This window comes from Struthio camelus, chromosome 5, assembly GCF_040807025.1.
Source record: "Struthio camelus isolate bStrCam1 chromosome 5, bStrCam1.hap1, whole genome shotgun sequence".
Classification (NCBI taxonomy): domain Eukaryota; kingdom Metazoa; phylum Chordata; class Aves; order Struthioniformes; family Struthionidae; genus Struthio; species Struthio camelus.
Genome location: NC_090946.1, coordinates 56,066,323 through 56,091,156, shown reverse-complemented (window position 1 = coordinate 56,091,156; position 24,834 = coordinate 56,066,323). Strand labels below are relative to the sequence as shown.

At 44.3% G+C, this 24,834-nt stretch overlaps 1 protein-coding gene across 4 annotated transcripts; it reads right to left on the bottom strand.

Moving 5' to 3' along the window:
* Positions 1 to 89: 89 nt before the first annotated feature.
* PAX9 (paired box 9) lies at positions 90 to 23,015 on the bottom strand. 4 transcript variants are annotated; one of them, XM_068946505.1, is made up of 5 exons: positions 22,529 to 23,015; positions 21,114 to 21,740; positions 18,670 to 18,812; positions 13,179 to 13,331; positions 90 to 3,891 (listed from the first exon to the last, which is right to left on the bottom strand). In XM_068946505.1, the coding sequence occupies exons 1-5, from the start codon at positions 22,530 to 22,532 to the stop codon at positions 3,637 to 3,639; spliced, it is 1,182 nt and encodes a 393-aa protein (XP_068802606.1). In that variant the 5' UTR covers positions 22,533 to 23,015; the 3' UTR covers positions 90 to 3,636. The 4 variants fall into 4 exon arrangements, with proteins under 4 accessions (XP_068802606.1, XP_068802607.1, XP_068802608.1 ...); XM_068946506.1 differs by having other exon boundaries at positions 18,670 to 18,809; XM_068946507.1 differs by lacking the exon at positions 13,179 to 13,331.
* Positions 23,016 to 24,834: the final 1,819 nt, after the last annotated feature.

Genomic DNA, 24,834 nt, shown 5'->3' with positions numbered 1-24,834 from the left:
ACTGAGATCATTTTGAAAATGAAAAGCAAAATACTTCATAATTAGTCTTTTATTAATTTAGAACATTCAAAATATAAAAATAAAAGGCTTTAAACATACTGTATATACATATATAGCCTTCTGCTTTACATCCTTACCAACATGATTTCTCTTCAGTTAATAGTTCAGCCTGATCTTTGATAAGAAGGGAACCATTAGAAAGCAGAAAACACAGCACTGTTTTAAAAAACAAACCAAGAAAGTGCCTTTTTTGTCTCTTCTAGCCCGCACCACTCTCAGTCCTGGTGTAATATGGGACCAGATTCAGATTTACACTGGAGGCCCTTTGCACCAGGACCATGGAAAGAGCGGGGCTCTCACAAACGGGAGCATTAGACATTGCTGATTTCTTTGAAAATATTTGGCACTCTAGGAATGGAGTATAGGTTTTAATAAGAAAACTTTAAACTCTGCACTCATGTACACTGCATATTTTCAGAGTTTTTCCACTCACCTCTGTGGGTTCACTCCAGATTAATACCTCTGTACCTGACAGTAGAAATTGACCCTTACTTATTATTTTAAAAAAACAATTCCCTTTTTCCCCTTTGGTTATTTTAAAGTGACTTAAAGTTATATGGCTAATAAACTAACACATTGTGTCTTTTGGTTTACCCATGAGTATAAACAGTAAGGAAAGTCCTTGGGCAAAGGAGTATTCTGCATGCTAATTTTACATTACAAAAAAAAATGGTATGAAAATTCACGAAAAAGCAAACACAGGCAGTTCAGCAAGGGCCAAGGTTAGGCACCTTTACTCCTCTGAGAAACACTTTCTGCATACAGCCCCACTGACTTCCCACTCAGGGGGTAAGACGTTATTTACAACAGGCAGATGCATGGAGAGCAGTACCCGAACAAACACATACAGAAAACAAAATGATTCATAATAGCGTATTCCCAGCCGAGGAATAATTACATCATTTCATGTCCTCGCTTTATAAATTATCCTAGTTTAGCTGAAGACAAGATAATTCGAACAACTCATACAAGCTAAGCAGTTGTCTCTCTACTTATCCTTCCAAAACACACTAAGGTCTCATGGGAATCTCAGAAAAGACGACTTTTATTCCAGAAATAAGCTCTCATTGCTCAGGAAAACATTGAAGACTTTTAACATAGGCACACTTTGTTACAAGCTTGTGAATCCTTGGAGCTCAAAAAGCTGTAATTTGGACGGCTTCTCTTCTTTTTTCTTTTTTTTTTCTTTGATATGTGTTGCTTGTGTTGTATGTGGCTAAAAATAAGTAGACTTACTCATTCAATAATTCTATAACCCAGTCTAACAGCTAGGCTGAAAGCTAAAATCCAGTTGCCAACTAAATCATTTATTTATGGATGATTTCCCCCCCCCTTTTTTTTCCAACTTTATTTTTTAGCAGAGAGCTTGTGTAGAGCTGAACCAATTTCTTCTGCGTGGCATTAAAGCTGGGGGAGCCCTAGTCTTATTTCAGCTACAACTGCGTAAAAGCAGAATAATACCAGTCACATCACTAGCACTATGGCAACATGAAAATGCACTTGTGTGAGCATGCATTTCATTGCATTCAATGGTTTCAAACAGGTTCTTTAAAAAGCGTTCTACTGAATAGCAGTGGTTGAAGCATCTCATTTAAAGTTAAACAGCTGCTGAATTCCTCTGCTACACTGAGGACTAAGAATATAGGATCAGATCCAAGATCAAATCTTTCTTTCCTTAGGGCCATAATACAATAACTGTGCTCTTTGTAGAAGTACTGTTCATTTAGCTATTTTTTTAATGCCAAAAGCAAAGGTGGCAACAACCAGTTGAGTCCATCTGTATTTCAGTGGACATACAGTATGCATGTTTGTACTGGTTACTTGTATCATTATGAAAATTTCCCACAGATATCAGTGATAAAAGCTGGAAATCCACAAAGAGACGACTGTATTTTACCTTTCCGCTGAATGGATGTCTAATATGATAGGCAGATAGAGCAGTATTTGAAGAATGACGTTTTCTCCTTTGTCTTGATTATCTCTAGTGATGTAATTTAAGTTATTGCACAAGATCTATAAAAATACACAATATATTAATATTCTATGAAGGATATGAAATGTCACACCAGTCTTAGATATTTTTTCTATGTTCATATTATGAACATACCTACAGCATGTGGAAAGCATTCTAGAATAATATTCAGAACTTTATTATTGCCCAAGGAAAACAGGAAAATTTCCAAAGATCAAAATATTAGCTCTCTCGGGATTAAAGTCAAGAAAATTTAAAGCAAAATAACTGGGACAGAGTACTTGCCACTGGATACAGAAATGTAGAAAGGGAATTTGTTAATATTAAATAATGTCTGTGTTTGTAGCACCACCACCAGTATACCTATAAGGGAAGAAAATGCTTCAGAACAACAATTTAAACTTCACCAAGGTCCGCATTTTACATTAGTTAAAGCAAAAATTTAAAGACAACTTCTTCTAAAAAGAAAAAAAAAAAGGATTACAACATAATTTGGGGGATGAAAATGCTGAACACAGGTGAGCCAATAATGACAGTACAATTCTGTTTCACAGTGGTTTTGTTAACTTACATGGCTTTGTTCCGCATCTCTGCACGAGTTTCACACTAATAGCATTTTTCTCTACAATTTGCACTTTTGTTCACATATTTACCACCCTTTTCTGTTTGTATACTTAGCATGGAGGTGGTGTTTCATGACTCTTGGAGGTTCAGTATAACTGGGGACAGTTACTTAGTTGGATTTCTGTCTTTGAATCCTCTGCTGAAGAAATAACTGTGTTTCATGGGATGTTGAAGCCTCCACGGTGGGCACAAAAACATGGTGAAAAAAAAACTACTTAAACCTCATCATCTGAGGCTATCACCCCACAATGCAAAGACACAGAGAACAGCTAGAAAGTCAGCTTTTAACTTCCAAAAGAAAAAGAAAAAAAGAAAAGAAAAGCAGAAATGTACTGGGAAGTGAAAACAAATGCTGTCAAAAGCCTATATTTACAAACGGATAAAAATACAAACATACTACTTCCTTTGTAATGATGACGAAATGCCGGAAGAATCTGAGAGCTGCATAATGCTTTGGTTCTGTATTTGATTACCAAAAACTCAACAAAAAAAAGACCAAAAAGTAATCTTTTACTAGCAGTGGATTGCATAACCTCGTCAATAGAAGCTCTGTTCTCTAGACAGATAATCGGCAAATACCTTCCGTGTAGTCACCTTTGCTGATTTGAGGCACAGCAGAATATTCTGTGATGATTTTCCTTTATTGATTTTTACACAAATCTTAATAACAATTGCACGTTTAAAAAGTCAGTGATGATTAAGAATAAATATATGTGGTTTTACCAGAAAAGAGTCAAACAAGGTTCCATGAGCCCTTTGAGGGACGCAAGATCTTTCCTTAAACAGTGCAAGGGCAACAACACACTTCTCTCAGGTTCGGATGTTGTTTTCAACCCTTTCAATCCCCAAAGTCTTACGAGAGGAAAGTCACACGGAGAAATGTCGGACACCACCGGCACAAGAAAGAGCAGTCCGTGAGCCAGGCCTGGGGGAAGACGAACGCACAGCCGTGTGGCGGCCGTCCTGGGCTGGCTCCTGCATCAGAGCGCCGAGGCTGTGACCGAGTGGCTGCCTTCCCTGGCTGCCTGCATGCCCTTGAAAGCCAGCGACGCGGGGATATCGCAGTTGTGGGGTGAGAGTGGGTTGCCTCCGGCGTGTTGCCAGCCATGGCTTGCCATATAGCCAGAAGGGGCAGCGCTGTATGTCATATACGGCGACACTTGGGCTGGTGTAGCATAAGGAGACATGGCTGGTGCTGAAACAAAACTGCCGACAGCAGGGAGACCACTGGGTGCCTGAAAGGAAAGGGAAAAATGTTTCTGAGAGAGTAAGACACAGTGTATCTGCTGCAGAAGAAACTGCCTTCCTGTACTGCTGAGTTTTTGTACAAGAGCCAAGGCCAGGGCACAGTGAAAGGATGAGGGTTTCTGCTGAGTGCTGCCACTGATGTCTGTGTGACAACCAACTGTGGGACTCCTGGGAAGCCACTGATGATCACTGCCCTTGATTTCCATGGCCTCGGGGCCCCTTTGTGCCTTATCTTGAGACCAGTTACCCTGCATCAGCCTGCAGACATTCTAGCGCAGGAGCCTGTCTTTGACAGGGCAGGTAGTTGATGCTTGGGGATTATACACCAAAAGCTGGGAGGCACCACCAAGCTTTCCCAGGTACTCCTGACCCTTCCAGCAACCTGCTGTTTAGTGACTCCTTGAGCCCATGATTGCACCTCATCGTTACGTCCGAGACAACTGCTGCAGATATTTGTAATGATCTTGGCCTCTCTCTCTTTCTCTGAGCACCTCCATCCCTTTGGCAATGAGTCCCACGTGTCAGGGTGGGGGGCACTGTAGTACTCACCCACCTTTCTCAAATTTTGCATAGGGCTTTGGCCACTGCAGCTGGGCCGAGGCAGGTGGCCACGGCAGGAGATGCTGTGGCAGTTTAAGATGCATGTGCAGTGACCATGGCCATCACAGCGGCAGGAGATGGGGTGCCATGGGGCACCTTACTGACCCCAGTGCCTTAGCCCGGGCCCAGCAGGGTGGGCACTGCTTGGGGCTGGAGTGGGCAGGAGAGGACACGGCTCCTCCTGCTGCCACCCCACGCTTCAGAGCAGAAAGGTAACAAGCAGCTGGGGGTTGGGAACATCTTAAACTCATTGGCAGCTGTGTGCTCAGAGCATGAGTCAGAACTATCGTAGTATTATTGATGATGTCTTTTTAAATCTGTTTTCTAGATACTTGGGATATAACCTTGCAAATGTCCTTTGCTCACAGCTTCTTTTGGTTTCAATGGGGCTTCTGTGCACAAAACAATTACAGGGCTGGGTCCTTTTCTGCAAGCTGTTTTCCTAGGTCCTTCCGTAGGCTAAGGAGAAGGGTTTCTATTTAAATAAAGAAGGGAGAGTCCTTTAGTCTACCATGCTAGGATTTCACAATGAATGACTCCTTATTTAAATAAAAAAGTTCTGTGGTTTGTTTCACCCCCTGTAAATACTTCTTCAGCAGAACAGGCACAAAACAAGATCATTTATCTTGCTCCAGTTTTGATTTGTGTAGTGTTTATGTTTTAGGATATGTGGTGACTTTTTTTTCCCCAGAAAGAAGGTTTTCTATCTGAGTACGAAGGAACAGGTGTCAATTCAGCAAATCACGTAGTGTCTGCCATTTTTCCTAGAGACACCTAATCACCTGGTGAAACTGGACCCAGTCTATGTGGTGCAGAGTTGAAAAAGGAAACAGACTTTGGTTTCTGCTAAAACGTCACATAATGTTAACATATTTCACTTGTTCAGTTCCTATCTGGATTTCACCTGCCTAAATTTCAAATATATGTCTCCATAAACTGCACTGGCCTGCTTACAGGCTCATGTGTTTCCTACCAGTGTAACTCACAGTTCCAGTGGCTGGATTATCCTCTCATTGCCACTTGGGAAAACAAACAGTAATCCCACTGGAATCAATATAAATGTGTACAGCAATCTAAAACAGCAGGAGACAGTGAGGGGATTCCAGCTGTAAGCCTCAAATGAGTGTATTAATTAATACAAAACATACAGCTGCACCAGCAACATAATTGTCCTTCCAAATCCATAAACACTTTGTTGAAGTGAACTTGCCTTATTCTTTTGAAAATCCAAATATGTGACCTGACCTTCAACTGCAATTGCACATCCCCTACTGTGTCTCAGAATTACAGTTTAGCCTCAGCCTTGAATATCAGTTTGCAATAGTACTAATTAATACAAACCCTCAAGTAATTGCACTGTAAATTAATACACTTCTTAAATCACAATAAAAATTATTTAATTGAATCTACCAAAAACTAAAACCCCACAGTGTTACAAGTCCTAAAAAGTTGCTATTCTCCAAGCCTCTACCAATGTGTAAAGTACTCTTCGGCACAATGTGAAGTTAAAAAAAAAAAAAAAAGAGCACCTCTCCAATTTTCCTAACAGCAACAAAAAGCTTTTCACAAAGGCAATAGAGCCATTAGAGTCAGGTTTAACACTGGGACATCAAGAGCCACAAGCCAAGCTGATCCTGCAAGGAGGAGAGCTGCAGAAAGCTTCCACGGGTGCTTCAAGGAGAAAAGACAGGGGAAGAGCCTTGAGGGCGCCTCGTGGCCATGTGACAGCGCAGGGCAGCGGGGCAGCACAGGCACTCAGACCTCCACCCCCTGATGCTCGGAAGAGGATGTTTGGCCTCTGCAAGGACAGCCTGCTCCACCAGGCTTGCTCAGGGGTCCAATAAACCTCTCACCCACTCCAAGCAGACTGGTACCGTGTGGCACCAGTGGCAGGCACAAGGCTCTGCCTGGAAGCCCTGTTTTAAGTAGGATCCTTCAGCATGAACGGTCATGTGCAGTGAGCCTTTGCCTGTGCTACCTTTTGCAAGGATCCTCCTTCATCTGAAGAGGAGGCGCATTCTCCCCCAGCCTCCTCAATTGTCACTGCTTGCCCTCCACCACATGTAGCTCTAGGAAGAGCCAGACTCCTTGTTTGCTATAGGAAAGGAAAGAAAATGTTTCCCATATGCTGTACTGTATGTGCTGGCAGTCGAATGCTCTCCAACTACTGGTGCTTCCTCTTAGAGCTCTTTGGAAAGGGCAGATGCTCTAACATCTCATTTGAGGAAAGAACATCTCATTTGAGGAAAGAGTAAGTGCTTAGACTATGAATGAATCCTTCAAAGACACTCATCACGCTGCTTCATGCCAAGTCAAAATCACTGCTTGATGCAATAACGTTGCCAAGCTACCCCCCTTTGACAAAAGTATATGGGTAGTGCTCTCTGTGAAAGAGACAGCTTTTGGTCCTCAGAAATGATTTCCTGTTATGTCCGATGCTAAATTCTGTGTCCAGGCAAAGAAGTCACTGGAGCTGATGGCTGTGTCTGTACAAGTAAATGAAACAGACCAGGGCCAATTCTTTTGCCCTGAGGATGAGTAAGCTCACACCAGGCCCAGCCCTATGGCCAACCTCCCTTCCACCTTGTCCATGCAACCTGGTGGGAGGGTTCCTGGGCTGTATTCACCCTAGATGCATGCCTGCACAGTGACTCATGCATGGACACAGGCCAGGACTGCTCCAGGGAATGTGCTAACACATCACCTGGACACCGGTGCAACAGTGCTTGAGCCCGTGTCCTGGCCTCCAGCAGTTCATACAGCCAAAGCTGCTAGGTATTTCTCCTAGATCAGAGCTGCAAGGCTGACCACTTTGCATGGCTGGCATGGTTTCCTGAACAGCTCACGTTAACAAGTCATATTATCAATACATATTGATGTATTGATACATATTTATGTCCAAAAATGTATGATCTTGTGTCAGTAAATAAAATAAAAGGCTCTGGACTGTAATTACTGGAGAAGTCATAGTTTATTACTGAATTATACGGAATGTACTGCTTGAGTTGTTATTTGCAAAACAGATGAGATTTGGCTAAAGATTCACTAGCTTTTGGAAAAGCATAATGTAAAAAATTCATTTCCTGATTTGTAATGATCAGAACAATCCTTTTTTTCCCACCACCCTGCTTCCTTAAAGTACAACTGTGATAACTGGTGTTTTCATAGCATCTAACTATTTTGAATGCAATAAAGATCTTGCCCTAACTACTATGGAAAGGATGTGGAGCCATTTCGCAGTGACCACCAGCTCTGATCTGTCCTAAGCCACCAATGCATGAAAGCTATTGTCTCTGCCTCACCAATTAAATGAATTTGGTCTTATTTTAGTTCCTTAAATAAGAACTCCCAAGCTTTACCACGCGAAACCACGATGATTTGAATTCCAATGAGCAACTTCAGCAAAGCAGGTGGCACTGGGCTGTATAGGGACAGGCCTGGCACAGAGCATGCTTCTGCTTCAGAGGATGTTTGAGCCCTACCAGCACAGTAGTCAGAGGCCTTCTGTGGCCAGAATTCAAAGCTAAGGAAATAGTTACAGAAATAAACTCAGTAGTCTGATTTTTACCAGTGAAGGATTTGACCCAATAATTTTAGCTGCTAGAGTTTTTACTTCTGGATAGCTTTGGGCACAATGTTTAGGTTATCAGAGAGGCTGAATCTTGCCTGTCAATCTGACACTTTTTACAAACATGACATTCACTTAAAATAAATGGAAGGGCTTAAATTCCATGTTCATGTATATACTGGATGAATAATTCCTCCTGCAGTATTTCGGAGGAAATGAACACCAAAATCTAAACATTCACAATTAGAGCACGAGAATCTCTTGGTGTTTATGGATTTTCAAAGTCCTTAGAACTTGTTTTGAGTGTAGAGTTTCTTGAACTTTGTTTTTAAGTTTTGTAAATATTTTTTTTCTTAATTTAAGTGATAACTTTTTGAGGGAAATTTAATGTTTAAAATAAACAAACAAACATGTAGTTCTAACTGAATGAGAGCCTCTGCTGTGCAAAAGATAAGGTTTCTGTCTGAAAGTACTTACTGTCCAGTTTCTACAAAGACCAGAGGGCAATATTTGCTTTGAATTGCTACCTCTATCAATGTTTTAAAACAACCGATGGAAAAAGTATTTCCAAATTTCAGAGTTGTGTTCTAAATCTAGGAAACATGACCTTCCAGTGATTTGTAAATTTAGTTCAACGTGTCTTCACAAAGCTACCTGCAAAACAATACTAGTCTGGTCAGGCATACAAGTTTTGTCTGGTGCCACTCTACTGGGAAAGGAATATCCAGGCCAGAATTCAAAGCCAAGGGGACAGAAATCCCACTTTATGTGATACAAAATCATGCTGCAGAAACAAAGGGGCTACATCTATTTTCAACAGTGAAGACTCAGGTAGTTTTAACTGAGTTGTTAGTTTTTGACAGCTTTAGTTAAACTCCTAAGTAGGGGCTTTTGGTGTAATTGTTGTTTTCAATCTGTTTGGGGTTGGGAGGGTAGAGTTGGGGATTTCTTGGAGGAAACTTTCTTTCCATCCTCTTCTTGTGGGGAGGATGGAAAGCAAGTCTAGAACCAAGCGTACGTGGGACTGTCTTTGGAACAAATAATTTCCATTAGCTTTTCACTCTCCTAAAAGTCAAAACAGTTCCTCTTCAAGCCGGAGATAACCCCCCACATACCCACTGACTTCTGCTATGAGGGTAACACTGGTGTAGTAGCTTCAGCCTCTCTCCTGCATTTTAAGAGGAAACAAGGTACAAACCTTCCGAACAAACTTCCCAAACAATCCATGTCTGACAACAGACTGCCAGATTTTTTTTCTGCCTTGGCCATGTTAATACCATAGAAAACACGAGGTAAAATCTGCTTTCAGACATTGTGGCATGAAATCAAACTCTGTCTGGTAATTGATTGATATTATATTGTTTGATTTCATCGCACTCTCTACTTTTTCTGCTCCTCCTTTTGTTTGCTAGACATGTGTTCTCTGAGTATCAAAATTAAAGCCTGTCCCTGTGATGTCTTCCCATTTGGCTTTGAAATGTTTCGGAAAAAGACCCAGATTCACCCTTTTTTTTCAGAAATAACATTTAAAATCATGAACCTGCAATTTAGTTGGTTACTATGAACTGCAATAACACGAATGTTCTCATTTCAGGTTTACACAAGTACAAACAAGAGCAGATTTGACCCCACATGTGGATACCACCTCCACTGTATAATCTAACTCTAAAGTAAGTGTCCAGAAAAATGATTCTTATTATTTTGAATGAATTATTTCCAGTTATTTGAATCACTAGACCATTGAACTGTAGTTGTTACAATATTTTATTATATAGATTAAGATTCTTAGAGTTGATGTTTTGTAGAAATATTTTAAACTTCTATGGAAAAAGTGTTTCTGGAGAAACAACGTTGGCTTCAAGAACAAATTACCTAATTCAACAACAATAATGAGCTTGGACAATGACTCAGATCAAGTTCCCCTGCTGGAACCAGCAGAAGCTCTGCCTGTGTCCATTCTTCAGGAACACACTTCTTATGGGTTGCTGTTTAATTTGTATTTCTCAACCCTGACACTGACGCGGATGTAATGAATCCTTCCTGTCCTTGGATCAGCAAGCATTGCCTTGATTCTCCAGCACAGAGCCTTCCCCCAAAAGCAAACTAAACAAACCTGCGGAGGTATCACAACGAAGCTGCTGACAGCAGCAGCTCTCCAGCAAAATGGAGCGTTGGCAGCAGCTTTAGTTACAGGAACGCTACTGCAGCTCCACAAACAGCCACTCTCTCACTGCTCATTTTTCAAAATGAAAAGCTTAAACAATTTCTGGAAATCCTGAATGTGCATCAAATGTACTGAAAACAGTCAAAAAGTAGCTACTGGAGAAGTCTTTTTTTTTTTCTTGACAAGGGAAAAGCATAGTAGGGAACAGAGCTGAAGATCTAGTCCGTCAGTCAGAAGTTGCCTTAAACACCCAGAGGATATCTAATGTTCTTAGCGACGTGCGTATAATGAGTCAAAAAGGTTATGGTAACACGACTAGGAGCAATCAGAAATAAACTACAAATATAAAGGAAGCAAACATACTGAATCTCCTTTTTTTTAATTGGAGGTTAAATATGATTTATAAATCAAACCTACATTTGTGATCCCAGGGGAAGAGTAAACAAATTTTCCAAGTAAAATAGCAGTAGCCAGCATGTAATGGAAATCTCATTTAGGAAAATGGCATTACTTAAAGATGTAATTAATACACCTATGTTTCTTTTAACCTTTTAAAATAAATAACATTAAATACTATTTAGATAGAGATTGCAGTTAACTAAATTATAGCTAAATTCTGAAGCTGCTATTCAATCCTTCAGCATAAATGGGAAAAATGACTTGATCCTACAAATATTCATTCAGCTCAGTGTTCTGTTAGAATTAACATGCTACACAGATAAATTAGAGTTACCTAAAGAATCCAGGTACACCAAAGTGAGCACTGAGTAAATTTTTCCAGGTTATGATAACACTCTTCATTAATTTTTTTAAGAAAAATAGAATGAAATTGCTAAAACAACAAGACATATGTGAATAACCTAGTTGGAGTTGATCCCACAAACAAGTTTTTGCTGATTTTTATAATCCTGTAAAAATGTCATCTAAAAGTATTTTCATAGCTTATTATCAGAGTATGCCTACATGCTTATATGAATGAATTTTGTCTACTTCCAGTTTCCATTAATTTCACAGTAAGCAGAATATAATAGAACAAATTCTGAAAAATGAAGATATTTTCATTAAATAATTTCAATGTCCAAAAGACTTTGAACAGAAGGGGGGACATTTTGTGGTAGGTAGGAAATACATGTCTTCATTTTCCACAAACACTGGAGGGTGGCAAAACACTCGAATCAAGAACATTTTAAAATTCTAACACGCAGGCAAGAGACCCACATTCAGTCTGTTGCTCAGGGGAGCTGTGTTGATTCTCAGGAAACTGGGCTTTGAAAACGGGAAGAAAATTTTCCACAATGGGGAGTTGCAGGATTCCTTTTTCATTGTAATACAGAGCAATGCTGGCAATTCTATTTGAAGTCATGAGTAAAACAGAATTACTTGTGTACTTAAGTGCTTTGAGATTGGAACATTAATTAGTTACCCATCCCTGGTCAATGAATCTCTCTTACTTTGATGCCATTTTCTTTACCGGTATTTTTCCTCTCACTAAATTCAATAGTCCTTCAATTACAATGTACCGTATAAGACAATCACACTACTTCCTTCTAAAATAAGGTTCATTTTCTTAATAATGATCAGATCCCATTCTCTGTGTTTAATGGACTTTTTTATTAACTTAAAAGTTGTTTCCTTTACTTATAGGCATCCCCAGCTGCACTGAATAACACAAAAATCAGATAGTATCAATTGAATATTTTAACTATAATTGCAACATGCATCAGGATCACTCTTAATTATATTTACTTATCAAATTTTAAATCTCAGCCTCTTCAGGGAAATAAAAACCCACTTTTGGAAATAATAACAACTTGAATTTACACACCCTCACTGATCCTTTCCTAAAGGAGCCAGAGGCATTTTACATTTCTATCAAAACAAACTACAACAGAAACTAGAGTTAAAAACTTTTCTTAAAGACTTAAACAGACAAAAGCAGACTGAGGAATACACTACAAAAACAGCGGAGGAAAAGAAAGGTAGGATAAAAAGGCATGAGTCAAGGCCAACAGCGGTCACTTTAAAACCTAAGCGCACTGAGGGAAAGGGGGTGAATGTTCCTTGGACAGACAGGTTGTGTTTGTTAGAACAAGAGGAAAGCTCGGGAGAAAGCCATGCCAGGTGAGCAGACTCCCCTGACTAGGAACTAGCAGCAGCTCACCATAGTTTTAGAACAGATTTCCACAATAATTCACCTTTGTTTTTTGGGCCAAATTTGGAGTCATGCAGAGACTTTATGCAAGCGAATACACTGAAAGGAATAAACGTTTATTCTTTCTACGCTGATGTTTAAAATATGAGGTACTTAGCAAAAAGTTCTATGGAAAATACATCCTTAATATAATATATTCAACAATATATTAATAGTTATTTAAATACAGAGCTATTTAAATAAAACAGAGGTTGGTGGAAAGAGATATAACAGACAGAAATCCCTCAAAGGGATCCTGCCAGCTACAAGTCACACAAACGCAGGGTCAAATCAGTAAAACCCCCACTTTGTCCTCCCAAAGAAGAACCAAATGGTGTTCCCCTTGGTCTAACGAATCTCCAGTGCTGCAGAGGCAATTACGGGGAGGCTGACAAGTTAAGGAGGGTGAAATCAGAGTCCATTGGTTATTCAGTGGTCATCACCATTATGACTAGGCGTATAGGCAACCCCTAAGAGCTGATGAATTGCCGGAACAGGCGTCAATCCAAACATACCATACAGTCTTTGTCTATTTTCCACTTCACTGCAAGCGCCAGAAGACTGAACAGATCGAGTCCTACCTAATTCCCATGCTTCTGACACTCTGCTCCTTGGCAGTGATAGCAATCTCCCACCACTTGCTTTTCAGTCCATCGTCCTGTATGTCATAACGGAGCTCCCGGCCCATTGGGGGCCTTTGAGCAGAGGGTGCTCAGAGTGCAGTCTGAGTGTCATTATACCATTCACTCACCTCTCTGACTTTCTTTATTAGTTTCATCCGGGTGGAGTGCCCTGAAGCCATGTGGGTTGGTGGACAGGGCACTGTGTTTTGGCCGTGGAAGCAGGTGGCCAGTAAGAGGCAGGTCTCACAAATGGGGTTCGAATGGGGTGCCATCCAGATCACCTGGGGAGGAATCGGGTGCAGGTAGTGGGATCAGCTCATGCCCCTCACCCACAACATGCAATGACATGGATGCCTAGACCTCGAGGAAGCCACTTTGGTGACAGTGTTTAAATAACAGGAACTGCTCTGGAGATCCTGAGCAGCGTAACACAGAACTAGACTGTCCCAGGCAAAGGTCTGAACCATTGCACCAGACAGGAACTCGGCTAAGATTTCTGCTAGGTACTACGGCAAGAAAGCCAATATGCATCTCTCCTCAACATCCCCCCGGGTATGAGTGTGGAATGTAAAGTCTGGGCCATTATCACTAATTAATTTAGCATAGACCTGTGATAGGAGACTAACTGAATACTGAATTAGAATATAGGATGCCAAATAGGTAACTCACTAGTGAAATTTTGCAATAAATAATCTGTGTAGGAGGGTCATTTAATCGGTCATGACATTTAAGACTAAATTTTCATTTGACTCTCAGAAAAGTTACCATATCTTGGGGGTTCTAAGAATAGCAGATGAAAACAATTACAGATGCTTTGCCCACCACATATACAATTCATTGTTCACCTACAATCAAAGATCACAAACTTAAATATTTACATTGCCTACATTTTCTGTGCAAGTAATTGTCCAGAATTGCACCCACAATTATTTGCAATCACTTGCACTAAAATGGAGCCTTCCCTTTTATGCTATAAGCACATGGGGCTCATGATCTCCTAATCAGAAGGTAACCAAAGACTAGGGAGTGCTACCCCAGCAAAGCTGAAAAGTCAAGCCACAAACAGCTGATGAAGTTTTACTGAAACAGGGGTGAAGCAGTTGCTGCTTTAGAGTCTGCCCAACATGTCACAGGAAGACTTCACACAAATCATGTTCCCAAGCCTCTTTGAACTCGGAGGAGCATTTTCAGCAACTGCAGTGGGTTTAGGATCAGTCCTCTGAACAGCTCATCATTTCCCAGAGAAAACTTGCAAGAACCACTTGCTAAGCTAGCAGCTTTTTTTCGGTTAATAAATATCAGCTCCCTTTGGCAATGTGCACATCTGCTTCCTGCAATGCACATAGCAAATAATTCTGCAAAAAAATATTTCCAAAGCTATCTGCCTCTCAACAAATCGTGTGGGCATATAAATCAGATCTTCTGCTTTTTCACATGCATGTAAATGCAAATTGTAGTTCTTTCAGTCTGTACATCCATGTCATTAGTCCAGAAAGTCACAAGCATGAGGTGTCTGAAAAGTGCATTTTAAATATGATACATATTTATTATATGTTTTCATTTCAAATGCAGACTACAAATGAGTTTGTATTTATTTTAGGTCTGCAGTGATTTCAGTTAGTTATTTTTAATGCAGCTGTCAGTATAAAGTGCTTAACACATAAAATACTCTAATACAAAAATACTTTTATATTAATAATATAATTTTGTTTAGAAGCCTTCCCCCCAACGCCACACTGCCTGTGCCCCTGTGCATAAATACTGCAATGTAACTGAGCTCTGTACAAAACGTGTACGACCTAAAACTGTCACGCGCTCAGAAAAATGTATTTTCCTTTTCAGCTTCCCTGATTCACAGCTGCTCTGTTTGCAAAGCTATTTGACTAGCGAAATGCGTGCAAATGGTGCACTGGGAAAATATAATGCAATTGCTTACACATAAACAACAATGTGGGACATCAGGTAATTAAAACTGAATAGAAACTTTACAAGGCATCTCTGTGATTTCCTGTGGAACTTTTTGTACAAAATCAGTCTGCCAGGCAAAGCTTTCAAACTCCTGAACCCCAAATACATGACAACTTTGCAAACAAAGGCTCCAGAGGCACCAGAGAATTAATGATACTTAAAGCAAAAAATGTTCTACATGCAAAAGTTCAGCTTTGTGTTAAATGAGTGTGACAACATATTGCTGAGGCAAAAATATGAAGTCTTGCTGCCTCCTTTCCCAGGCAGAGTTCTCACTGATATATGGGGTAAGGAGTGAAATGCAGCCTTCCGAACTGGTCGGAGATCAGCCTTCGTTGCTGCTGGCAAGTGTGTCAGTTTGATAAGAATTTTGCCTGAAAAATGGCTACAGAATCTGGTGTGTTAAAACAAAGTTACATGGTTTAAAAGGAGGGATCAAATAAATATAGTTGAAAAGTACAGAAGACCTTGTTCTTTAGGCTCAGTTTTTCTAGTCTTTTTCATGCAGAGAGAGTTTCCAGGGGATTTCTTGAGAAGTAAAATACTATCTTCCACAACTGAGGCTGGAGGAAGAAGTCCTTCAGGCATCTGTTAGCTCTGAAGCTATTTGCACACTTTGGGAGGTGAACCTGTGTTCCTGAACGTTGCTGATGCTTAAAGTGTGTAGCTGATATTAGTTATAAACAGCAGTTCTCCCTGTCATCCACATGAAACCCTTTGTTATCGTGCCTCACAGCACATTCCCTCTACCCCTGTCGTGTAATTGGAAAGCCTACGTAAAGCCCACAAGCTCGATTCCCTGCTGCTCTACTCCTGTTGTAGGCTCCACTGACTTTGGTTTTACAAGTGGAGTAGGTATTACAGATGAGTCACTTCTCTTCTTTGCGAGACCTCTGGTGTCAGCCTTCTTAAGACCAGAATTCTATAATGAGCTTTGCACAAAGCAGATGAGGAAAATAGCATTTGCCCTGAAGCCCGGAGACAGAGCCTATTTCACTTTAGTCCTCCTGGCACATAAATCATGACCGTGGCTTCCCTGTATTCCACCGCTCCAGATACCCATTTGCTGGATCCATATAAATGAACTAATGTTCTCTGTTGTCTCCTGCTCATCTATTTACATCCAAAGCACTAGACTCTGCAAGAGACTACGTAAAGGTCCAGGGACATGTCAGAGGCTTTTGGTCAGACTTAATTGGCAGAGAATGTCACCAGACTCACTGTGCTTCAGAGACCAGCAAACTAGTAAGTCAGTTCTACATGCTGCAAGAATTCAGTTTATGAATTTCATTTTGCACCTTGTTAGAACAACTCCTTTAGCTACAAAAATCTTGTAAAAACTGAAGAAAATCATATTTCCACATTCTTATTTGACATTTATTTTCTTTGAATATATTCTAAATTAGCAAGGAAGTATACTTATAAGACATTAAGCAAATAATGTACGTGTGAATGAATTCTCTGATAAGCAAGACTGAATACTGTGTGAATAGCCTGGTCTATGCATTAGAAATTTCCAAAGCCAAATTCTGTTTATACTTATTACTTTTAGGGGGAGGGGTGGAAATCAACTCCGTATCGTTTTTGAGTGTACAAAGTTCTGAAAATGACATTTTGGATAATCACATTTTAGCTTTCTTGTTCTTTTAAAATCTCTGTACAATATATTTTGATAAATGAATACCATTTTATTAATAATAATTTGCTCCATGTTTAAATAGCCCGTATGTTTAAGTTACACATACCAGGTAACCTTTTAGGCTGAATGAAACTTTGAAATGAAACTGATACTGACAGTAAAGCAGTGACATATTATGAAGATGAAAGCATACATATTGAAAGAATGAAACAAGTTAAAAAAAAAAAAGTTTCCAACATCAGCACTGAAAATAGTCCAGTTTATATAACATTATTCCTCAATATTCTGTTAAGGCAAGTCTGATTCTAACAGAGCCAAATCCTGTGAATACGTCAGCAGAATCATTCGCTTCTGAAAGTTATACGTGCGCAGAAGGCCCAGACTGGAACCTAAGACAACGTCACCATGGTACAGCTGTTCTTAGCAGGATAATGACAAGGTATTTCCATAATTTTTATTAAGATTGCTGACGCATTATTTGTTTCACTTTTAAACAAAACTGTGGAAAGTTAAATATTAAATCTAATTCTAAACCTGATTCTATCTTCCACTTTGCATTAATGGCTATACTACGTAACACATTATTTGTAAGAGGAAACGAACAGAATAATAGTGGGATAATAGTAAGAATGTAATGGGAAACAAATAGGATACCATTAAGGCCTGTACATCGTTTGCAAGGTGATACATGTAGTAAGCTGGTTGCTCGTGTTTGGGGCCTACAATATTTCCCATTCTGCCTCATTCACTTTTTTGAAAGCGTTTGCTCGATGTACGCTCAACATCTTGATTTTGAAAGGATCTGATTCAACTACTCTCAGCACCAAACTGCAGATACAGAACACTCTTTAGTACGGAATCCAAAACCAGTCACAGAACTTCAGCAAATACGTCCAAAAACTCTGCTCTTGAATGGTAACATGCTAAATAGAGACGGTAGTTTTTTCTTGATTTAATTACAAGTGTAACAAACGAATTGCAGGGCAGTGAATGTATCCTCTGATACATTTAGAAATTTGTTTCCACTGCATGGCAACGTTTTCAAAAGCTGTGCTCTCCCAACTAGTAACAGTTAAGTCTTTTATAGCTTGTCTCCTGGCATGGGATTTGATTACCAAGTACAAAGATTTAGACAGAGATTTATTAAGTAACAGTTATATTATGTTGCAATTAATATGTAGGAAATTCACAGCCTACTTAAGCGTTTAAAAATACTTAATGTAGGAAGCAATTACACCTCATTTTCAAATTATTCCCCTGCCTACAGTACTCGCTGCGGACAGTGCAAAGTGTGTCTTGAAGGACGGCGGTGGCAGCGCGGCGAAACACGGCGCGCCCCGCGCAGCCGGGGCAGCCGCCGAGGGGGAGGCCGGGGCGGCGCGGCCCCGCTCCGCGGCGCAGCGCGGAGCCCCCCGGCGCGGGCCGAGGCGCCGGGCCGAGGCGAGGGCTCGGGGCTGGGCGGCGGCAGAGCCCCGGCGGCGGCGGGGCCGGCTCCGACGGGGCCGCCGCGGCGGCGGGGTTCAGGGCGGCCCCGCCGGCAGGCTGCAGGGGCAGGTGCTCGGCGATTCTCGGGTGTCGGCTAGTCGGGTTGGGCGGGGGGGGGGGGGGGAGCGGGGGCCAGCGTTTGGAGTGCGGCGCCTGGCAAGGATTAGCAGCGGGTGCTCCCCTGCCGTCTGCGAGAGGCACAGCCCTGCGGCCCGGGCTGGGCACCAGCAAAGCCAGGTGAGGCAAAGCCGCCAGGAGAAAGGAGGGCTAGGGTCTCCCAGGGGCCTGGCTGCTGTTTGTGCTGAGGGAGGGGAGAGGAGGGAAGGAAGGAGCGAAGCTCTTTCCCGGCGTCCCCTCTCCTTATGGGCTCGTGGGCTCGTTTGCAAACCAAAACCCCGCTGCCGCTGAAAGAAGGCCGGAGCGTCTTGAAACCAAGAGCAGCGGGAAAGGGTCGCAGCACGGGGGCCGGCCGGAGGCCACGCTCAGACGCCCTGTGCATCCCCGCCCGCCCCCCGCTCTCTCTTTACCTGGCTGTACTTGGCCTCCTGCTCCAGGGAGCTCTTCTCCAGCCCGTTCACGGCGTGCTGGGCCGCGGGGGGGAAGCTGTTTCGGCCCAGGCTGCTCCATTCCTCCACCTTGGGACTGGGGTAAGACGACGTGTCACTCGCTGCTGGGGAACACAGCAGGGAAGGCAGGAGTTAGAGGCGCTGGTTGGGCCGCGGGGCAGTTTGCTGGGGCTGGACACGGCTCCCTCTTCCAGCGGGACCTGCCCCGGGAGTGCAGAGAGGGCTCCGGACCGCAGGGCGCTGGGGGACGGGGGTTGCGGGGCAGAGCTAAGGGGAAATCTCTCCTTCGCCCCTCACACCTTGCATATGTCCGGCCTGAGCCTCTGGGGATCCCCTGAGAGAATCGGCTATTCCCTTCGGTTTTCTACTGTACAGTTGATGGAAACGGGAAGTAAATCGCCAGCAAAGCGCAGAGCGGGTTGATGTTGCTCATCCTCCCGTCGCAGCGCTGGCAGGACAGAGCTGCCCCCCCGTCACATGCCCCCCAGGGTTTCCCAAGGTAGATTTACGTGAATCGCCTCGTGTGTGTGTGTGTGTGTATGTGTCTGTGTCCGTGTGTCCGAGGTCAAACGATATCCTCTGTTAGAGACAACCCTGATAGGGCTGAAAAATGAACCAGGCTCCAAACAACTTTCTGAGAAAAAAATTAAAGGGGCGGGGGGGGAAAGGAGCAAAAAGGGAAAAGGGAAGGAAAAAAAAAAAAGAGAGAGAGAGAAGTCCCATCCTTTTCACGATCATCGGCCGTGCCATGGGAATACCGGGCAAATTCCGCGGACACGCCGGGGAGCCGGGCGGGGGGAGCGGTTTCCCCGAGCCGCCCGCGCCCGGCCGCGGAAGAACCCGCGGGGCTGCTGAGCCGGGCCGCGGAGCCGCCGGGCCCGGGCAGCCGTGGGAAGCGGCTTTCTTGCGACACCGCCTCGCTCGGCCCCTCGCCGAGGCTGGGGAAAGGCACAAATCTGAAGTTGTCTTAAGAAATTGAGCTCTCTCGGTGAGCGCCCTTTTCTGCTGATCTCACACTTTCCCATGAATAGGGGCTTCCTTTCCATGTCAGCAAGGTCAGTTTATCCTATAAATCAAGGGCAAGCAGCCCCCATCTGCGGCATCGGCTGCTCAGCAGCCCTAGCTCTGCCCTGGGAAGGAGGGGGGGGGGTGAGATTTTACGCTGCAGAAAGACGTATGCAGCTCTCGAGGTCTGAGAGACCGGGGGGATAGCTAGACACCCGGCAGCACCGTCAGAGGCCTGCCTGCCAATGTGGTGTTAATAAAAGAGGAACTCACTAAAAAAATCTCCCTTTCTCATGTAATTGTTATGTTCTCTTTCCTTGTAATGTTCATTTCTAACACTACCTCTCTCCGGCATAGAACAGAGACTGCCAGGAGCGTATTTTCTAAACTCAGCTCCCAAACACATTTGTTCGTGTGTGTATATGTACGCATGTATGTATTTTGCTTGAAAAAATAATCAGCTGTTCTTTTTTTTGTGAAAAAAATAATTATTTTGTAATACATAAAGGAGTAATTTGTATTTGTAACACTTGAGTAGTAATTTGCTACTGGATTGTTGCCGTTAAAAACGCAATGAAAACAGAAATCAGCCCCCCCTCCCGCCCCTTCTGCTAATTGGGAGGGAAGAGTGGGACACAGAGATCGCTGTAGGCGAAGGTTATTTTAGACTGTTGTTTTAACCACATTCACTGTTAGCTCGCTGGCAGAGACCGAAATGGAAAAAATGTCCCTTTCTTTGCGGCACAGCCTAGCGAGCGGCTGGGAGAGGCGACACAGTTTCCAGCCGGAGTAACAGAGAGAAGGTGGAAAGGATAAAAGAAGCAAATCTTCAGGGTTTCGTTTTCCTGGACCACCACTTCGGAGGAAAACAAAAGTATCAGAATGAAAGCAATTAGGTGACATTTGAACTTCCTGCCTGGGCAAATTTGGCCTGATTGCGAAAACTAGAGAGAACGGATTTCTCGGCAACGCCAAGGAGGTTCCCGTGACTCGAGGGCGGCCGCGAGCCCGGGCCGGGCCAGGGACGGCAGTGCGGGGGCCAGGCCGAGCCGGGCCGGGCCGGGCCGGGCCGGGACTGAGCGCACCCCGGCCGTGGGCCTGCCGCCCCCAGGCCCTTTCCTCCAGCCGAAGTTGCCACGTCTCGGGCCACGGCGCTACCGGCGACGCCCGATATTTAACATTTGCTGCTAAGCCTGCAGCCCATCCCCGGGACCTCTGATCTGCCCGAGTCACGGGGCACGTTGTTCGTTGGCTAACTCGGGCTGGGAAAAATACGCCAAATCTGTAGGTTTCTCGAGGCGGATCAGTGAACCCTCCTTCCGACCCGGCGAGGAAGGAGCCAGGTGGAGACACGGTGGTCCTGCCTCACTGCGGCCGCGGCCCCGGTTCCCCCGTCTCACCTTGGTCCGTGATGGAGCGGATCCCCAGGATGTCCGTCACCGAGTGGGAGGACGGCCAGGTGCGGGGCATGGCCATGGCGCTGGGGATGGCGGGCACCCCGGGCGGCGTGGGCACCTTGGCTCCTGCAGCAGCGATGGGGCTGGGGTAGGAGTAGATGTGGTTGTAGGGCAGAGCCGGCTGTGGGGGCGGCTGGTGCTGCTTGTACGATTCGTAGTGACTCTGCTGAGACAGGTTCCCAATTTTGTTCCGGAGGATGCGGCTGATGGAGCTGACCGACGGCACGTTGTACTTGTCACACACTCCGTCAGCCAGCAGGCGATCCCGGATCTCCCAGGCGAAGATGCCCGGGTCCCTTTGTTTGTAGGTCCGGATATGTTTTACCACCGTGGGGGTGGTGACCCGAGGCTTGCTGCCTCCGATAGCCCCTGGTAGGATGGAGCCGGTCTCGTTGTAGCGAGCCAGGATTTTGCTGACACAGCCGTGGGAAACGCGCAGTTGCCGGCTGATGTCACACGGTCTGATACCCAGTTGCGCCAGTTCCACAATCCGGAGCCTGATGGCATTGGGCAGGGGTCTCCCGTTGACAAACACCCCCCCGAGCTGGTTCACTTCCCCGAAGGCAGGTTCTGCAAGCAAACACACAAACACACCCGTTGGACATGCAAACGGTTCAGAAGAGGGCGTCCGACCTATCCGTCATTGAAAGGTAGATGTCACAGCTCGGAGAGACCCCCCCAGTCACTCCCCGCACACTTCTTTCAAATAACGGGATACCCCCGGAAAAAAAAAAAGTAGCAACAAATGTCAAAGCTCTCTAAACTGTGCATCAAGCATACTCCAAACAAGCACATTCCAGAGATGAAAAATGAGATCGCCCCACCAGACAAGTCAGCTTTATTGCCACAGGAAAAGGAAAATAAAGAAAAGAAAAAGGAAAGAAAAACCTTTTTCAAAGACATGGGGGGGGGGGAAGCACTTGAGGAAATTCTGCTAAATCTTGGGAGAGGCAAGGGCAACGCGGTGCTTCTGAAAGACTGGTCGCGACTAACTTTTTAAAGACTATTTCTAGTGCTGTTAGCGCCTCTCGCTTAACAGCACAATTACATCAGGCTGTAAAACAAACGTGCTAAAATGTTAACTGCTCAGATCGGTGTCAGGAATAATATACAGCGTGCCACAGGCTCCAGCCATCCGCTCGGCTGCTATCCTCCCTCGTTCTCGCCTAATAACATTAATAATAAACCAAGCAGTCATTAGCTTTCGCTCTTCCCTGCTCCTGACCCTTAACGTGTTCTTACAACTTGTAGGAACACGAGCAAAGTCAATAAGGGAGCTGCGGCGGCACACAACGGTGCGCGGGTGCTCCCTCTCTCTTGACAGCACTTGAACCCTCCTGCAGCTTCCAGCCACTTACCCATTCCTCTGAGCAGGACACCTCTGAGGCTGCCCTGAATCCCAAACGGAGACCTAACAACAGAGACGCGCTCCCAGCCGCCTGCGCTCCCGGCTGCACTAGCTCTCTGATTTCCACTGAGGAGGTAGCAAGGGTGCGGGGAAAAAGGACTACAAGGAAGTCTGCTTCCCGAAGACAGAGCCTTGAGTTCTGCATTTCAACCTCAGGGCAACGTGGGCAGGGCTGGGCTGGGCTGGGCAGGGCGCTGCAGCCCATCACTCACCCGAGCCCGCCCCCGGGGGCGGCCCCGCCGCCCAGCCGCCCTCCTAATGGCCAGAGGAGATGACAGACAGCACAATCCTAGCGGCCCTTCCGCTCTCGCTTGCAGGCGTGCTCGGCACCTGGGTCCCCAGTACAATAGAAATCACTATTTAATACCTGCCTGGCAGTAAGTTTTACGGAAAGTGCAATTAATGCCGGGGCCGTGCTGCTCGGGGCTAGCGCTCTGGCAGGGCATCACCCTGCGAGGGGGCCGGGGCCCTCTGTGCCCGGGGGCGGGCACGCTGCCCCGGGCCGCTGCGCCCTGGGGTGCCCGCGGCTGGCAGGGCGCAGCGCCCGGCACCGCCGTGCAGCACCGCGGCGGCGGCGCTTCGGCCTTCCCAGCCCTTGTCCAGGATAAGGGGGGACGGGACGGGGGGGCTTATAGCCAGTAACTAGAGATTTCCCTCCCCGGCGCTTTTACAGAAGAAAATAATGACGCCTTGAAACACGCACGGTTTTCCTACATTGATTTTGCATGTGACGGAGAGAAAGTTATTGTTTACCACCGCCTTATTGTAATCTTTAAATAAAGCTTTTTTAAACTAATGAACATTTCACGGGTTAACGCAAGAGAGTGTTGCGAGCGATGAAGGTTAAGTTATTTTCCACGGGAACTACAAGCAGGTCGCGAAATCAGCCGCAGCTTCGCTTGCACCGGGAGAAGACGGACCGGAGGTCGCGGCGCCTGGCCATCGGGGTGCTGATATTCCCCGGCCGTCAAAGTAAAGACCGTCTCGGGTTTAGTCGTAATCCCTATATAAAATATAGCACCGTAAAATGTCAACGCCTTGCAGCTGATTTCAACCCTTATCAAAGACACTGCTACGTATTAACAGTTAAAAGAAAAATAGACAAAGCTGCTAGGAATTAAAGTATGTGTGGGTCATGGTGTGTTTGTGTATGTGGAAGAGAGTGATACGTGTTTGGTTTGGCTAATCTGCCAGCTTGTGTGTGTGAGCCTCTTACACGCATCCCACATACATCATGTTACACAGAGATCAGAGGCTTCCTAACTCCAAATAAGAATTTATCGTGTTTTTCTTTCGAATGTTTTGAGAGTTTTTGTTTGTTATTTTTTAATCGACCCTCGAAGAAACGGGATCTAGAAATGAAATAAAAAATTAAAATAAATAATATATTGACTGGAGTGCACGAAATATCAGCGACTAAAATATAAATTTGCTGTCTCTGAAGCGTATGAACCCTGTATGAGTATTATTTTAAGTGAAATATTTGTAAGTAATACTTATGTAAAAATCAAATGAAGTGAGCTGGATGTCAGAGCCTGCACATATCTCAGTGAATACGCATAATTAGGAAGAAGTAGGATGCTATAGGAAATCACCCAGAAATTAATGGCATGCTGCAGACGTTTTGTGGTGGGAAGAAGGCGGTCGTGGTTCCTTCGCAGGCATGATTTTATTTGTTTGGAACATCGGCAGATCCTTTTATTTCCTCCGCAGGCATTAAAAAATAACTATTTTGTACGGAATTTCTGTGCCTTTTGTTCAGAAAAGCGAACTACGCATTTAGAATATCGCACTTGTAAATGGTGGTGCTTCTTCAGCCTTGATAAAAGCACCCCCTCCACATGGGCAAATACCGTCTCCCCGAGGGGATCGCATCCTGCGCAGGGAATCCTCGCGGGCATTTGCTAGGCATTAGCCCTTTTTGACGTTTTGAGTTGAGTTGCTTTGCTCAGAGATTTTTAAGGGAGAAGGTATCGAACTAGTGGGACCCAGACTCAGCATTTAATTAGTTTAATCATGTAATGTAGCATAACAATGGAGGGGAGCGCGTGTTCATAAAAGTTCCGATCTCGACTAATATTATACTTCTTCTCACAGTATAATCGCTAGACGAATCCCTTACAAGGCTGCCCTTTTTCCAGATTCAATTTCCCCTTGCCTTACTGAACGAGAGCTTTGGACGTGCCAGGCGACTCCTGCCGCAGCCAAGCACTGCAGCTCTGCACCGCGATGTTGGGACCCCTCGGCCGCCTGTGT